This window comes from Taudactylus pleione, unplaced genomic scaffold, assembly GCF_031769625.1.
Source record: "Taudactylus pleione unplaced genomic scaffold, aTauple2 ptg000016l, whole genome shotgun sequence".
In the NCBI taxonomy this organism is placed as follows: domain Eukaryota; kingdom Metazoa; phylum Chordata; class Amphibia; order Anura; family Myobatrachidae; genus Taudactylus; species Taudactylus pleione.
This window is the reverse complement of record NW_028284418.1, coordinates 28580387-28598862: the sequence shown is the minus strand read 5'-3', so window position 1 is coordinate 28598862 and position 18476 is coordinate 28580387. Positions and strand designations below refer to the sequence as shown.

Below are 18476 nucleotides of genomic sequence, written 5' to 3'. Positions count from 1 at the left end.
GTACTTGACAGCCTAAACATCTTACCAATATGTCTTGTTGATCATCTCATTTAAAAACCATGAGTATTAATATGGAGTTGGTCCCCTACTCTTCTGGGAAGGCTTTCCACTAGACTGGAATATGGTTGTGGGCATGGGTGTAACTACCATAGGTGCAAGGGGTGCAGCTGCTGTGGCCCAGAGCTGAGGGGAGGCATCTTCCTTGTCAAAGTTATATGTGTTATATCAGGGCCAGCTCTTAGGGTGTACGACCAGTGCGGTCGAACAGGGACGCCACCTCATAGAGGGCGCACTCCTTCCAACATCCCGATTTCAGCACTGTCCCGCTGTTCCACCCGTGGGCCGAAGTGTCCCATGGGTGGTCTGTTTGGGAGGCTGGGCACCACCACAGCTGTGCGGCGGTGCCGGACCCCCGAAGTAGCTGAATGAATGCTGCGCGCATACGCGCGGCATCCATTCAGTGCCGGGAGAGGGCTGGGGAAAGCCCAGCTATTGAGGGGGTGCTGGATTCGCCCCCAGCCTGACGTTACACGGGAGGCAAACCATGTGGGCACTCCACCAAATAATGGCACTTGGGGGCATGGCTTATGGCAATTAGGCCATGCCCCCAAATTCAGACGAGCACTGCTTCGTCGCGTGCGACTAGAAGGCGCAGTATACCCAGCATGGCACACGGCGTTGCTACCCTGTGTTATATACACACATCCGCACATCCACAGTAGCCTTGGGATTACTCAGATGTATAACTGTCATGCAGTTGATCCAATGGCTGCATCTTCATACACAGCATCGGATCAGAGAAGCCGACAGTGTGGGTATTTTTACTTAAAATGTCTCCTGTGGCTTATGCATATTTTAGCAGAGTGCAGCGTCTGTGCTATTGCGTCCACCTCTGAATCAGGCCCAAAGATATACAATGGAATTTATCAAACCAGTTTGATGATCATTAGATCAGTAATGGGCAACATATGACCAGTGGTCCTATAATCTTTCACCTATTTCTTTCAGCTGAAGTACCCCACTCTGACTTATTCTCTGCTTTACATCATAATACAGTATATATAAAAAGACTAAATGTGAGCATTTGGCTATTGATCTCATGGCCACCTGTACAGAATGTCGGGAGTTCCTGCAGCATATCGGAGGAGGGTGTGCGTGTATTCTGCTCCACGGTCTCCTTTCACAGTGATATGTGAGGACTTCACAGAGGCATGTGGGCAGGGATCAGTGGCATGTGGGGAGGGTTCAGTGCCATGTGGGGAAGGTTCAGTGCCATGTGAAGAGCTCTAACTGGCATTTGGGAAGGTCTAGGTGGCAGGTGTTAGAATTTTTAGTACATATGAGATCTGGGGGCTCATGGGGATATTTTATGAAACGAGGAAGGTGTGAGGGCATGTTGGGAAATTTCAATCAAGAGAAAGGTCTGAGGAGCACGTGTATGCATTTCGGAGCAAGTAAAGGGCATGATGGAACATTTTGGTATGAATAATGTGGTGGTGGCAATGATGCCAGGGTGGTTTTGGACTTGTTTTTTTCATGACTGAAATTAAGGGTGTTGTGCATCCCTTTTGAAGATTGCAGGGGGTGCACATGTTAGTCCATGAAGAATATCAGGTTGTCTATTACTGGTTGTCATTTTCTAGGATGCCTTTCTCTTTTGCCTATAAGTGCCTATATTGCTTTGTATTTGCCATAAATGTGAAAATGGTAGATAATATATATAATATACATATGATCTCCCAGTTGTATCAGATTTTTATTCTTATCTCTAGGTAATTATAAAGAATGCTTGCAGGTGCAAGGTGTAAAGCTGTCTGAGCTTTTAATGTATTTCAGTAAAATAATGATACTTTAGATTTGTTCATATTTGGAACTTGTGAACATCCATCATTCACCATCCTCCATCTCCATATAAAATATCCCATAAAATATCCAATTCTCCTAGTCCCTAACTGGTTCACTTTTCTCAAACCAGGGCCTCCGGGAACAAGGGGCAAGAGAGGACATAATGGGGAGACAGGTACTGTATATTATATCATTAGTTTCCTTTATGTTTACCATAACTGTGCAAACAAAATTTGCCGTATTATTTGTGAATAACTGGATTTATTTCTGCCTTTTTATCTCTTTGATTAATCCTGTACGTACATTTTTGTTACTTTTCCAAAATACATATTGTATTTGTATACAGATCACAATAACCTAAAAACAAACAAAAATAAAAATGATTTGTTATGCTGGGCATACACGGCCAGATAAAATGCCTGTCAGAGCGACAGACATTTTATCTGGCCGGCTGCCAGCCGCAGATGTCGCCGGCATACACTGTGAGATTTCTCTCACAGTGTATTCGGCAGACATCTGCGTTCCGCCCCCGGGGAAGGAGACATTTCCCTGTTCCTTCCGTAGGAAGGAACACTGGAAATGTCTGTCTGTCAGCCACGCTGGGCATACACTTCCCAATGCGGCCGTCAGTTTACCGGGTAAATATCGCATCGGACGGGCATGCTGGACAATCCGGCATGCCGAACCGAGCAATATTTAACCCTCGGTCGCCCCCCCCACGCTACAATTATCGGGGCGATCCGCCGATATCAGGCGGATCGCCCCGATAATTGTAGCGTGTATGGCCAGCATTAGTATTGGATTGTGGATGCATTGTTTGGAACAGAATTGAGTTTGATTTAAGAAGTATATGGAGATTAGCACAGAAAAATGAATACATTAGTAAATGTAGTTTTGAATGATATATTGTACAAATTTTGGAGGAAGGGAACAGGGAATGGTTATGAAAAAAATGGCACAGGGAGACTCATCAACTTGTACATATTGCATATTCAGACCTCTGTTTTAACATGATGCTTTATTACTTGTTAAGACACTTGAGGTAGTACAGGGTACACAGGAGACTTGCTAGCCTATCAGTGGTGCAGCCAGCTTTTGACAGAAGAGGAACACAGTTGGAAAAATTTTATTTGTTTTAAAATTCAATTATCAATATCTAAATATATTATTTGCATGCCACAGTGCCCCTGAGAACTGAAGAAGATGAACCACCAGAGAGAGATTGTAGGGTCTTTGCCTTGTAGTAATAGAGTCCACAGCCCCTACAATAGGAGGGGAGGAGAGGAAGAGTAATGTGCATCGTCTGGGCATTCAGCCACTGTCCTCCTGCCCACCTGCCTATCTGGCTGCCCCTCCTCCCCTCATTCATTTTCATATCAGCACCAAGTAAATAAAAACATCTTAGCCTCCGGGCGGCCTTATACTGATTGGATCTCCTTTCTGATAGGTGCAGATTTCAACATTTCTTCAGCTCCCCCTGCACCACCCCAGTTTATGTCTCTGTATCCTGTCTATCTGGATGTCATCAATACAGAGCCAGCTAGGCAATCAATACTGTATACGATTGAATCTACCACTTGCTATGAGTGATAAACATAACCTTTTGCAGTTACAAGCTCAAATTTGCACAAGTACCATGCATTACCTCAAAGGCACGTCATTTGTTCAATGGCTAATCTATGCAAAAATTAGTAGATCACCTATTGTCAGTTCTTTAGTAAAAACAAGGTATGATAGAAACTTTCCAAGAAATATATATTGTACATGAAAATGGAAGAGTATTCCAAACAAATTAGAGGCATTATTTGAGAAAGTGACAAATCCGTGGAAGAGTACAAGGCATTAAATGTACCTTGGTGCTCAGTGCAGTCTAACAAAAATAAAAGACGTATGAAATTACAGACCCCCCTAGACCAGGCCTCCCCACTAAACCTGCTGTAGTTCCTGGAGGGGCAATATTGATAGAGGCAACCTCGATGTCAAATGTGGCATAGAACAAGCTACAGACGCTAGAGATGGAAGATAATGTACATTGGCCAATAATCATCAAAGTTTTCCTCCAAATAGTTCTTTATAGGACAGTCACAAGGAAGAAGCCATGGCTGAAAATAACCCATATGCCTGACCACAAAGAGTTTGTCAAATATAATATAGAAGCTGCTGCATAGATGGAAAAGAAAGTTGTGTGTATGTATGTCACAAATCAATGCACACTAGACAGGGAAGACCACAGCCATCATGAAATATGGCTGAGGTTGCATTATGTTAAAAGGGTGCTTTCCAGTGGCATGGACTGGCAATATTGGCAGTATCAATGGGACCATCAGTGGATGACAAATCCTGGACAGAAACTTACTATCCTCTGCCAAAAAGCTGAGACTGGAGACAGAGTTTGTCTAAGAACAGAACCGAGATCTAAAGCACAATGCAAGAGTAACATGTATGAAATGAAGAAAACAGATCTTCTCGAGTGTCTCAGTCCTGCCCTGTAATTGAAATCCGTTGTCCTAATCTAGCAATTTTGCAAGGAAGCAAGGCAAACCTGGTTCCATCTCTAAAGTTAATAGAGCCTTAAGCTGAGTACACACCTATACAATCATTGAATCAATCACCCAATAATGGCTGATCGGCCCGACAATTGTATAGGTGTGTAGGCAGGAGTGATGCAGGAGCATTAGCTGATAAAAAGCTTAAAATGAGATGGATCAGGAGGTCACATCTGATCTGCAGTTTAATACTTTAGATTCCCGACCTCTCAATTCCATAGAAGAACGTGCACACTGAGCTATTTCTAGCTCAGGGCTTGATTCCGAGATTTATGCTAATGCTAATGCAACTGCATTCTTTCACGCAGTTGCTAAAGTATGCTAATGCCTTCAATAGCATTACCAAGCATAGGGACGCCCACTGCTTCTTTCTCATATCCATCTGACGACGCGCAATAACGTAACCTGGGATCCTTTGTTACCAGAGATTCCAAGAGGGAGTTTAAAAGACCATGAACCGAATCCCAGAAGGAGATAATATAGGGCATGTCCACCATGTAGCATAGTGCCCCTGTGGCCGCAACCACCAGCAATCAGGTGACGAAGAGGGGAACATTTTGTGGAGTCTCACAGGGTTGTAGTACCATCGATAATACATTTTATACAAAGTTTATTTAATTTTAGTAGAGATGGAACATTTAGCAATACCCTGTCTCACTTCTTCCCATGGCTCCTCATCTGAAGGGGATCCAAGATCTTTTTCCTATTCAGCCTCATTAAGTCTCGGGGAGAGGAGGGCTATATCAGGGAAAATAGAGTAAAGTTGGGAGATCAGGCCTTTAGTTAGGGGGTGATATCTGCAGAGGTGTTCAAAGGGCTGAGTACTGATGTAGGGGGTAGAGAATGGAGAAAATGATGGATTTGGAAAATTCGAAAGGGCTTAGTACTTGGGATGGGCATTCCTGTTGAAGTTCCAGCAAGGACAACCATTGGCCCTGTCTGGAAAAATCTACAGGGAATATGAGGCCTTCCTTAGACCACAAATACGCTTTATTGGTGGAGGACTCATGGGATTGAACCAAATGGAGGTCAAGGGGGAGATTGGAGAGGTAAGATTCAGTTTAAGTGAGTGGCAATCCCAAAGATAAATTTGGTTCAACTGCACGTCTAATGTTATCCCTAGCTTGACGACCAGGAACAAAACCAACCTGGTCGTAATGCATCAGGGAGGGGAGGAGGGAATTTAGTTGGTTTGCAGGATTTTAGCAGAAATTTATAGATCTACAGTAGATTAAGGAGGGAGATGGGTCTATAGCTGGTGCAATTAAGTGGGTCTTTACCCTCCTTAGGGATCACGACAATCCTGGCTTCCATCATTTCAGGGAGGAAACAGGTACCTTGGAGAGCTTTATTAAATTGGGCATGCAGGTGGAGGGCAAGCAGATCCAAGAACTTCCTATAGTATGCAGTCGTGAACCCATCCGGGCCGGGGGATTTACCAGTCTGCCCAATTATGTCAAGTGAAATCTCAGCATTGAGGTGCTCAATAGCACTAGTGCAGTGGCTCTCAAACTTGGTCCTCAGGACCCCACACAGATCACATTTTCCAGGTCACCCAGCAGGTGCACAGGTGTAGTCATTACTGACACATTTTAAAAGATCCACAGGTGGAGCTAATTATTTCACTTGTGATTCTGTGAGGAGACCTGGAAAACATGCACTGTTTGGGGTCCTGAGGACCGAGTTTGAGAACCTGTGCACTAGTGGATAAGCATGGGAGTTTTTATTTCACAAAGCTGGGTACATTATTCACTTACTTTCAGCAGAGGTAAACAACAATGTAATATAGAAAAAAAGACATTATAGAGTTTTACCCGACAGTGTGTATTTTATTATTTTTAGTAGTTGCAGATATAGTGGTAGTATTTTCCTTTTTTATGCCAGACTGAACTGATTGATCTTTTGTTGGCAGTCGCAAAACTATTCACTAAGTTTCAGTCGCTATCAGCATCAGGGTGTTATTATAATGCTGCAGGACACTATCATAGGCAGATTCAATTTAACGTAAGCTCCATAGGCAGTGAGCAGAATCTGCCTTCTGTAGTTAATGCGCTGACACAGATCTCGTTGGCTTTGTTGCTTAATTGGTGCATAGGAACGATTAGGTCTTAGCATGATTAAACCACGGAGCTGTCAGTGTATGGCCCCTTTAAGAGAGTGGATTAGTTAATTGACCTGCTAATTTGGTGCATGACATATCAAATTTAGGTAGGCTTGTTTAGGTGACTGTTATGAGTGTCCGGCATCCATTTTAGGTCTCTTGCCTTTGTGGAAAATCTGCCAAAGAGTGGAAAATTTCCTAAGCAGTGCTTTTCAAAGTCACCACATCTTCCGAGGAATCTATTGCTGGATTAAAGGGACAATAATACTACATACAAAACATGCCATGCTTGCTTTTTATTTATATTAATATTAGTGCATATGTAAGTGCCGAAGATGCAATAAATTTACTCCTTAGTGGCCTCACAGTTTTAGGGCTCTATTCATCATCACTTAATTTCTACAAAAGCAAGTGAAAATGATTATTTTCACCTGCAATTGCAGAAATTACGTTTTCGGACCATTCCTCAAAAGGTAAAGCAGGAGATATCTGTGATATCTCCTGCTTACCTTTCTCTCCCGGAATGGCCCGCTGTCCCCATACACTAGTATCACAGATATTTCCTGCTTACCTTTCTCTCCCGGAATGGCCCGCTGTCCCCATACACTAGTATGGGACAGTATTCATCACGCTCCGAAAATATAATATTTTTGGAGCTTAACTCTGGGAGCATTCACCATCTTCAGATGGCGAGCGCACCCGCAACCCGCTCCTTCCCTATGGGGAGGAATCTTGGGTCACGAATAGGGATCCGCTCCTTCCGCCAGACGTCGGGGCTCTTGTGCGTATGCGTGACTTCCACTAGTTACTCTTCTCCAAAAGAAGCCTTGAAAAGATTCACTAAATGTTTTGGGGAGACAGCTGATTTTCGGATCAGCTGTCTCCACGCCTGAGCAATGATGAATTGCACTGGTGCTCACGGCAAGTAGGAATGTTATTTATCAGGGTCTGTTCGGACCCTGATAATTAACATGATGAATAGAGCCCCAAGAAACAAAAGTGCCAACCATTAGAATTACCTGACATTCCCTTCTATTTGTGTCTGGCCCACCTACAGTAGGGAAGTGTATTATTGTTTTCTAATATTCTACTACAAATGTTCTGTGACTCTAGGTATTTTGGTATAGCTTACTTTTTTGCTTTTGAAATTGTATTGTATAAGTTATATTTTATTACACATCACAATATTGCTGGTCTCAAAAATGTACAAATATATTCATGAATACTGCAAATGCTCTTTCCTAGAGAAGAAAATTGTATTTTAGTTCCCATTCTTATGGTCATTATTTAGTTACAGCAGTCACATCTACCCTACCTGCCCATCTAGTCTTTGGAAACATCAGCAAATACCAATGACTCATTTGACACAGTCTGAGCTACATTGGTTGGTGGGAGAATGAGGAGAACCAAATGAATTAGGAGAGTTTTCAGACATGTTACTGGCTGAATGTTTATAATGGATATAGCAATGCCTAGAATCAATCTTATCCTTTTTGACAAGACAGAACATCTCACAGTTGAATATATGTTGGCTGAACACAGTATCCTTGGCTCTATGAAGTTGGAGCTGTGAATTGAATGTTCCTGTCTCTTCATATAAATGTTAATTTCAGTGAAAGAAAAAAGTGATTGTTTTTGACTGGACAGGGATGATTCATACATTTTGTTTATTAAAATCAATGGAACTAAAGTCTTTTTGTGTATTTTTCATATGCGATTTATTGCTATTAGTGTGAATATGTTTTTGAAGCAACATATTATTTATATACAAAAGAATTATAATTACAGTGATTATTTTCTATAAGCTTTACTGTGGAATTTTTATTAGAAGCATTTTGTTAAATTTGTCTAATATAAATATGTCCGAGATATCGTATCCAAGGGATCCTCATAAAAACTGTGATCTTTTTTTTGGTGATGAATTGTGGATCCTGGGATCACTACTGGGTAACATTTATCAAAAAATATTTGCGCCATATCCGCAAATATTAAACACTGTAGGCCTGAAGCTTTAATCTACGAAGGGCCTATAATGTGCTGCTTTAGGGGGATAACTAGCTCAGCGAGGGTGTGACTACTGAAGTGGGGTGTTGTGGTCTGTGCAGGGGGTGAGGTCTGTGTCATGGCTGTTGCTAGCACCATGGAGGGCATAGCTACCGCCTACCTTCAACCACCTCAATCTCCCTCCCCTATTTGCGTGAACCACCTTTTATATAATTGACCAATAATGTCCATGCTAGTGGTCAGTTTCAAACCATTGCAGCTAAGCAAAACTATATTGATTGCTTAGCTGCAATGGTTTTATTTAAAAGAATGAGCTGAATTCTATTTAGTATTGGTTATGAATTTTGTCAGACTGGGGCATGTAAGGCCCACCAGGGAAATTCTATCGTAGGGGCCTACAGTGGAATAATGGTTAAGTGATATGAACACAGTGCCGGATTAAGATCACATGAGGTCCTAAATATAATACTAGCTCAAGGTCCTCCTAGATCAACATATCAACTTGCGCACACACACCTCGCTATTACTAAGTGTACCTTGTCCCTGGGAGCTACTGTAGATCTTCAGCATATTGGAGAAGGACATTTTTGAAAGACTACTCCAGGGGAATCTGACGCTGTACATGCACACAGTGTCAGTTTCCAGAGCCGACCAGAGGCTGCAGGAAAGGGATTGGTAGACACCTCTGTTGCGAAAATGTCTACATAGGTATAAATCGCCTTATGCTTGTGTGCGGCTCTGCAAATCCATCCATCTCTGAATCAGGCCCTTACTCTCTATCTTTATTCTTCTGACAAGATGGGGAAGGTTGCCTTCAATATTAACATGTACAGACAAGTCTTAGTTGATCTTTGGAATAGCTGGCGGCAAACCTGCCACAACCATTAGTATCTTCTGCTAGAGTGCAGTTTTAAATCTCCTATATACTAGCATTCCACTAAAATGGTAGATGATTTACTCCGACAAAGTTTCTGTTGGCTCATATATTTATCATATTTCCATCCAACTGGTTATTCAGTAAGATGTGTTGTATGGTGGTTTGTATATGCTAGTTTGACAAGGTGCATGTGTCTTATGAACACCTGCATGTGTGATTCTTTTTTAAAGATATTGGGCCTCATTCAGAGGTGGTCAGAGGATGCAAGCGGTCGCTCAGAAACTGGGCGGCCGCTGGCATCCTGACCAGCCGCCTCTGTTTCGGTCGTTAGGCTGTGGGTTAACACCCACAGCTCTAACGACCGCTCGGGTGATGGTCGCGATGGTCAGAGACCATTGCGACCATCGGGGCTTACGACGAGACCCTAGGGTAGGGTCTCACTTGTCGTAAGCCCCGGAGAGCTTCTGGCTCTGTCAGAGCCGGAAGCTCTCCACTGACATCACTAGTGATGTCAGTGGGGCCTCCCCCAAACGGTAGGCGTTCCCATGGGAATGCCTCCGTTTGGGCTGCCACCCCCCCGGCCCGCCTTCCAAACGGGGCGAGCTGTCAATCAACATCGACAGCTCGCCCCCTTTGGAAAGAGACCCGCTACGACCGGCGCTGTCGGTCGTAGCGGGTCTCACGCATGCGCACGAGGGAGCCGGCTCCCTCGTGCGCATGCACACTTGACAAACATCGAGGCGGCCGTGCGGTCGTAGACCGTACGCCCGCCTCTGAATAAGGTCCATTGTCTCTTTGTGGTCATGTCACATGTATGGGAAAATGTGCATTTTCTATACTGAAAAAATTTGATAATTTCAACTTTACTCAATGGACAGAATAGTCAGGGCCACATTAAGGGCCACATTGGCCTGAGGCTGAAAATGATCAAGGGTCTACGGCCATGGATGCGGTGCCAGTCGTGTATGGGCATGACCAGAGCCAAATAGGGTATAGATAGTGACTCCCTCTAATCACCTAACCATCTTCCTCCCATATATTCTATGGTTTATGCAGTATGTAATAAAAGGCCCTCATATGCCACTCACTTCCTCCAAAATTCCACCGCATGCCACAGAAACTCCCCACTTGCCACAAAATGGCCAACAAGCCATCAGATCCCACATATCATTAAAAATTTCCCAACCAATATGCCACTTAGAACTCTCCACATGCTACTCAGACTTCCTCACATACTTCTTCACATGCCACACAGACCAACACACATGCACACATGCCATTTAGACCATCCCACATGCCACTGAGACATCCCACACATGCCCCCACATCTTTACATCTTTCTATATGCCACTCAGACCACCCCACATGCCAAAGAAGCCTCCCCCCTGCCACTCACATCTCCTTACATGCCCACCCACTCACTTGTACTAACCCCATGAGCCCACAAACTGGCACTCTACACATGCCGACCACTCACCACAACGTAAGGAGTGAGAACAAATAGTGCTACATCCTCCAATGTGCTATGTGAGTCATGTGACCTCCATGTAGGTCACATGGCATGTAGCCAGTGGCTCCCATACAGATTATTATCTGCTTTCTTGGAAAGAGCAGGGCACAGAGGGAGTCATTCAGACCCACTCGCGAGCAAAGGTCGATGTTGCCCCACTGCGCATGTGCACGACGGAGGGAGCGACGGGCTCTCCGTCGCTCCGGGTCTCGCACCAAAGGGGGCGTGCTGTCGATGTTGATTGACAGCACGCCCCCTTTGGTGGGCGTGCCGGGGGCGTGGCTGCCAGACGGAGGCGTTCCCATGGGAACGCCTACCATCTGAAGCCGGCCCCACTGACATCACTAGTGATCACTAGTGATGTCAGTGGGAGTGATTTTGGCTCTGATAGAGCCAAAATCACTCCTGGGCTTGCGGCAGCGAGACCCTACCACAGGGTCTCATCGCAAGCCTGATGGTCGCGATGGTCAAAGACCGTCGCGACCATCTTTTTGGCCGCTCGCATATGCTGTGGGTGGTCACCCACAGCTATGCGAGCGGCCAGGAGGCCGCTCCATTTTCAGGTAGGAGGGCACTGATTCAGAGCGAGCGCTCTGGTCAGAGCGTTCAGCTCTGAATCAGGCCCAGAGCCAGGACCCACAGCAGAAGGCTGACAGACATATTTCTTGATGGAGACCTAGGGCTGCAGGTCCATCAGCCCCATTATTAATTGGACCCTGAGAATAGTCATTACTTAGGTTCCTAATTGGGAAGGAAAACATGTTATCCTTAGATTTTGTGGCAAGGATCATTTAACTTTGTATGTGTATGATGAGCACAAAATTCTTTTTGGAGCAAGAAGACAAAAAATACTAAACACAGCTAAATTTCATATAATCTGCCTCACAGGGTATCTGGCTCCAAGATGCAGCAGCACATAATGAAAACATATTACATTATACCCCACCAGTAACTGTAGATGCTGAATTCTGTCTTATCATGTACACTGTAATTATATTATATAAGGTGCTATGTTTATTGTAAGATATACATTACTTAATTCTCTCTTTCTCCTCTCTTCTCTTCCAGGACCACCTGTAAGTAACCGGCTTCCCTTCTTGTAATTGTCTACTGTCTTCCCGCTGGTAACAGGTTTATAAGAATTGGGGGTGGATGGAAAAGATAATGAACATGTCAATCAGTTTACAGAGACTGCTATGCATCAGAAACACGGAATGATAATCAAGTGAAATAATCCCATGAGCACTGGTTATATATGTGCATAATTATATCATGTATCTGACAGGTTTGAGAAAAGTAATATTTTAATGCATTTAACATTTAAGTCATATTTTGCTTTTTTTCTCAGTGTATAATTCCAGAGGTTTTTTCCTGGTGCAATTTAATCCCTGCTTATGTCTACAGATTGGGATTTATTAGATTTTTTTATGTCAAAACTAATGATGATTACATATCAATAAATACAGAAAAGATTTCCATACTTTAAACAGGATGTCAGAAACTGTCAAAATAGGTGAATGAACATAAACAGATCTGCTCTACACTTACAACTTAATCAACTCTTGAAGGGATTTGCTCTTTCTTTGGTAGGGTTGCGCAACGAGATGTTGCTATTTAATAGCAGTTCTGTAGATTGAGGAAAATCCAATAATGGACAATTACCGTAAAAGAATGAATGTACTATAATAAAATAAATTGTGGTGCCACTGGAACAAATATTTCTTCTAAAAGGACTTGTAACTTTGAAAATACGAATTACTAGAATTATTATGCAACAACTTTGGTCTACGGTTCCCTGGTTCCACAGCTCTAGCTCATATTTTTAGAGTAACATACTTCTGGGACGACATTCAATGGCAGCAGCCAATGATGAGCCAGCAGCCAGTGCTTCCTGCAGGATGGTCAGGAATATATGCAGCAAAATACAGCTGTTCACATTTTACTGTCATATGTAATAGTAGGACTGACAGTCACTTTGTATGGTAGATCATACGTTTTCAGTATGTTGGGGAACCAATATATCAGCACCCATTCATTATAATAAACTTAAACTGCATATATGTTAGATACTCTGTGCAAACTTTGGATGGAGTATCAGCATGTTTTAATAATTATAATGACTAATATATAGACCAGAGGTTCCCAAACATGTTCGTTAAGGCACCCCAACAGTTCAGGTTTTAGACATATCCATGGTTGAACACAGGTGGTTTAATCAAGTTAACTGAGGTACTCATTAAGTCACATGTGGTCAAGCATGGATATCTTTAAAACCTGGACTATTAGGGTGCCTTGATTACTAAGTTTGGGAACCTTTTATATAGACAAAATGTAACCCCTTCCCTTCATTTACTTTACCTATATTATTTTAAACTTGTTTTTGTCCAGATCTGGTTAAAGGACCTTTAAATTATTTTTAATATGTTTTGTTTGTATAAATATGTGTTTAACATTCCTTCCTTTCTTTGTGGATGAAAAATATTAACTTTAATTAGAACTTATTTGAACATGTTGGAATAAAAAGAATTGTGCACTATAGTATATCTTATTTAAAGCATTATGGTCTCTCATTATGTTAAGTGTCTACAGTATGTTATTTGTACTAATGATCATGGCTGTTCATTTATTAAGCATATATTTTTTCTTTACCAACCCATCTGCTTTTATTCCAGGGTCCCAGTGGAAGACCCGGTATTCCGGTAAGCATTCTTTTTATCTTTTGCATTTTTTTTTTAAATGTTCTGTTGATTACTTATGGCTTATACTTGTCTTTTTATGTTCATTGTTCAACTTAAATATCATACAGATCAAAGCAAGGTTGCAGCAAACCTATATTAAATGGCCTTGTATTGTGACCCTATTTCCAGATGACATGTCTTATGAGTTTATCATGCGTCACTGACATAATGCATGGATGCAAGACGCCAAAACAAAGATACAGGAAAATCATATTAGATTGTGCTACGTTCTGTATCGTCTTGTGAAATGTCACTTTATAAGTCTAATATGGTGCTCTGGGCATGAAGATGTAACATTTCCTAAACTATGTCTTCTATTAACACATTAGAAAGTTACTTATGCAAAGCACTGTGCTCCGTGAGTATTCTGCTCAAAGAAGCTCTTTAGTAAACTTGCAATAAAAGTAAACCAGACTAGTATTTAAAATAATGCAGCAAACATCTGTTTATAAATGCTCTGTATGAAAAAAAAAATCTGCATACGTTTTCTATAAATATACATGTGTTGGCCTTGTAAGCCAATACAAATTATAGTGTATTTAAATCATACACTATTAAGTATCCGAAACATGCCTGTGGGATGGAAAATTGTGTAGACAAAGGTTTCGTACATATGATTTTTTTTCTTAAAATAATTCTTACCTAGTAATTTAGCCTGAAGCCGTTTTAAAATATGTATCTCTTTTTGCCCAGTATGAATAAAGTTTAATTTAGTAAATCTGAAAATGTTATACCAGTACAGTTGTCTGCTTAATTTGAAATGTCTCTGTACCATATTTTGCACCATTTGAAAAAAAAAGCCAATATATTAGTTTTGTGTAGGTGACGATTAGATACACAGTCGGTTTACAAGCAGATGTAGGTACTGTTCCATTCCAAGTATGTGAAAAATTATATTAAAATATGTCTTAGTCTTAACCTATGCATAAAAATTATGTATGTTTTATATTTATAAGTTGACAGCATTTGAAGGGATTCCATTATATATTATGATAAACTACTGGATATTGTAACATTATTTGTATATTGCAGTGAATGATGTAAGGGGAAGATGGTTTAACCACTTAACTGGCTAATATTTTTACCAAAAATCTCACCAAAATTATATATTTTTTTAATTATCAAATGATGTAATTAATAACTATTTAAAACCGAATCAGTGTAATTTTATTAACAAATCTGAAAATTTAAAAATCAACAATTTTGGTGACTTTTTTGGAAAAATTAGTTTTATACTGGTAATAAGAAAAAAAGCTACCCTGAGCCTTGGCTGCTGGAAGACTGTCTTCCTGCAGTCACGGTGGGCTATCCTTTTAGGATTTTCCTCCTTCTGTACTCCTGCCGGTAAAAGGTGACTGGGGGGAGGTTGCACTGGGGGGAGTTTGCAACCCAGGGGCCGGCCAGGTGAGCTGACCCCAGCAGCTGGTGGAAGATTAGCTGCCAGGAGCCACTGGCAGGCTCCTCTGACACGTTCACATCAGATGCGACCGTGTCAGGGAAAACCAAACTTGACGTGGTCACATCTCAGGAGACCATGTTAGACAGGTGGTTAATGACTACAAAATAATTGCAATCACAAAATCCCAGAATTACCGGCAATTAGTCTGCAGGAATTTAATTAAGATAATCTTGCTGGACAACTCTTACAGTAAATTACAGTCCCAGTGCAGTCTTTACTTCTGGGTTTCAGACCTGGCAGATGTAATCTGGGCTGCAAAAGAATCGGAAACAATTTGCAATATTGTAGCCAATAATCTTCAATGGCTAACATCACAAAACAAAAGATGACATTAGCTATCGGGACTCAAGCTTCTAAAAGCTTTTTAGTGCTGGCTACATTTGGCCAAATCACAGTTCCCATAGACACCTTTGAATTTTGCTCTGCAGAATAAAAGTATTTGGAATGATGTAGGAATGTTTTCTGTGCAATGTAATATCTGCCTGAGCAGTAGCAAACCAACAGGTGTCAGCCCTGTCCACTTTTTTGAGTCATTCACTAGAATGCAAAATGTAAAAAAAAAATAACAATATTGGGCATACGGGCCTTAACCTATTGGGACACCAATGTTTGCCACTAAGATTTGTATACAATAGATGGTGTCTAGATTATAGAATAGAAAGATAAAGACTGCATTAGTTGTGTGTGTATGTGTAATGTTTTATATGTAACATTTTATAGAACTTTATAGAGTCGCACTCTAATTCATTAAATTTTTAAAGCTTTGGCGCCTGATACAGAGGCACTGATTCTGAATCAGACGCTGCATCGTCCGTGAGTGCGTCCTTTGCCGGTATTGTTGCTGCAACATTATGCAAATAACGCTACAAGCTCTTTCCTGGAGTACATGCATGCTGTATGTGCAAAGATGGAGACGACCACTTTCAGCATCTTTAGACCCTCAAATAATGCTTGGTGCGTCTGCACTAGCCCTATGGCAGGTGCAGATTATCCCTCTAATTATAGCCTCCTATTCTGCATCTGTGTAAGCAACCACTGAGACCATGCACATCTCTGTCTCCCGCCAGGGACGTATCTACACATTGGCCAGGATGGCACTCGCCAGGGGCGCCGACCAAAGGGGGGGCGCTACCCGGCAGTGCCACCAGTAGCCAAGGGGTGGACAAGTCCCTCGGCCCCACAAGTGTAGGGCAGACCGCAGTGAGAGCGGTCTGCCCTACACAGTTTAGAAACACGCAGCTGACAGCGGCGGCTGTCTGTTTGTAATAGCAGCCAGCTAATGAGAGTCAGACAGACTCTCATTTGCTGCTGCATCGTCCGTTGGGGCGAGCTGGCTGGAGCTCACTTAGAGCACCGTGTGCCGGTTCCCCCCGCAGTATGTGATGGGAGGGACGTCATGACATATGATGTCTCTCCCATGCAGGAGAAGAGCGGGCGGGACTGAGCGGACAGCGGCGGTCTTGTCAGGAGTGGGGATCAGGTAAGTTTTTTTTTTTTTTCTTTGTGTGTGTGTGTAGGGGGGGCACTGAAATAGGGGGTGGCTGCTACTGGGGGCAATTTATGGGGGGGTGTCCACTACAGGGGGCTCTGTATAGGGGTGGCCACTACTGGGGGCACTCTATAGGGGAGCCCACTACTGGGAGCAATTTAGGGGGGTGGCCACTACTGGGGGCACTCTATAGGGGTGGTCACTACTGGGGGCACTGAAATAAGGGGTGGCCGCTACTGGGGGCACTTTATGGGGGGGTGCCTGCTACTGGGGGCTCTGTATATGGGTGGCCACTACTTGGGACAATTTAGGGGGGTGGCCACTAGGGGGGGCACTCTATAGGGGTGGCCACTACTGGGGGCACTAAAATAGGGGGTGGCCACTACTGGGGCACTTTATGGGGGGGTGCCTGCTACTGGGGGCTCTGTATATGGGTACCACTACTGGGGACAATTTAGGATGGTGGCCACTACTGGGGGCACTGTATAGGGGTGGCCACTACTGGGGGCACTGTATAGGGGTGGCCACTACTGGGGGTAATTTAGGGGGGTGGCCACTACTGGTGGCACTGTATAGGGGGGACTACTACTGGGGGCACTGTATAGGGGGGGCTACTAATGGGGGCAATGCAGCATAGGAGGATTGCTACTGGAGGGTTACTACTGGGGGCACTGCATAGGGGAGGCGCCAGTCCATTACATTGCCAGGGGTGCTTGGATCCCTAGATACACCCCTGTCTCCCGCATATCTATGCACACGGACTCTGATTGCATGCGTCCAACATCTGCAGTGTATCCAACTTAGAATCAGCCCTAGAGTTGGGAGAGAACAATAAAAGGAGCAACTTTGCATCTAGGCAGCAGAGGAAAATGTAACATGTGTATAGAAAATGACAGTTGGAAGGGGCGTGTCCAAGCTCAGTTCTTAATGGCCGTGCAAAAATAAAGCTGTCCAGCATTTGTGAGCTAAATGCAGAAGTTTCCAGTATTTACTCTGCATGCAAAATTAAAATATAAATTAATTTGCACCTCTTGCATTGCTACATGGATTTTCTAGGAGCAAATCTGCTGCTTTATTTTCTGTTGCTTTCCTCCCAACTCTGTATCAGCCGCTGAGTCAAAGTCTAACATTACCCATTCAAAAGAAAATAATCTGTTTCATGATTCACACAGCATTTTAGAATTATATTAAAATATATTTATACTTCATTAACCTTTTTTCTTTTTTTAGCCATTATCCCGAAATGACCTCCATATTTCATTTATCTTTGAGGGTGGACAGATACCACAGTTTTTACAGACTTGTCACATCCCCTGTTAAACTTGAAGGATTTTATGAGGATAGGAAGCAGTTTAGTGATACAGATACAACAATTAGGCGCCTCCACGACAGGCTGCCGTATAAGAGATCCCCAGCGGTATAGAAAGCTTTAAAATAAATACATAAGAGGCTATAACCTGAAAGGTTCGTGTCATGCCCATATTGCTATATTAAAGAACAGGGAGAAGCAAAACAGGGAAACATTAAGTGCCATGAAATAGCTGGGAAGATGCAAGTGAAGTTGGCCAGATGTTCTAATCCAAAACCCATGGACAGTGTAGCTTCAAAGGGAATGTTGCAGAATGACTTCTTTTTTTTTACTGTTTTTGTTTTAGACATTGTCATTCAGTCCTCATATACTTGGGTTCCTACAACTGTGTAAACTTTTTGGTAACAAGCCATATTCAAGATTAGGAACACTTCATGCCAAATTAACAAAAGCAGTGGAACCACCTAAAAAAATTAGTCTTCTCATTTGTCCACAGCCTTTTTATTTTCAATCTTCATATTCTTCCTGCACTTTTAAAAATAATGGTTGCTACAGGCACATATTTAACTGGCAAAGAGATAGCTAAAACATTAAAATT

At 42.6% G+C, this 18476-nt stretch overlaps 2 protein-coding genes across 10 annotated transcripts in view; both read left to right on the top strand.

Annotated features, from left to right (window-relative positions):
- Positions 1 to 4420, top strand: part of LOC148541906 (collagen alpha-1(XIII) chain-like) — a 139949-nt gene extending 135529 nt beyond the window's left edge. Inside the window, exons 3-4 of the mRNA XM_088476620.1 lie at positions 1976 to 2020; positions 4362 to 4420. Coding sequence (XP_088332746.1) covers positions 1976 to 2020; positions 4362 to 4420 — 104 coding nt within the window. The remainder of the gene's footprint in view (positions 1 to 1975; positions 2021 to 4361) is intronic.
- Positions 4421 to 12141: 7721 nt separating this feature from the next.
- Positions 12142 to 18476, top strand: part of LOC148541905 (uncharacterized) — a 165025-nt gene continuing 158690 nt past the window's right edge. For all 9 annotated transcript variants that reach the window (XM_088475402.1, XM_088475437.1, XM_088475446.1 and 6 more), the window contains exons 1-2: positions 12142 to 12168; positions 13556 to 13582. The gene's annotated coding sequence lies outside the window, so the exon portion shown is untranslated. The remainder of the gene's footprint in view (positions 12169 to 13555; positions 13583 to 18476) is intronic.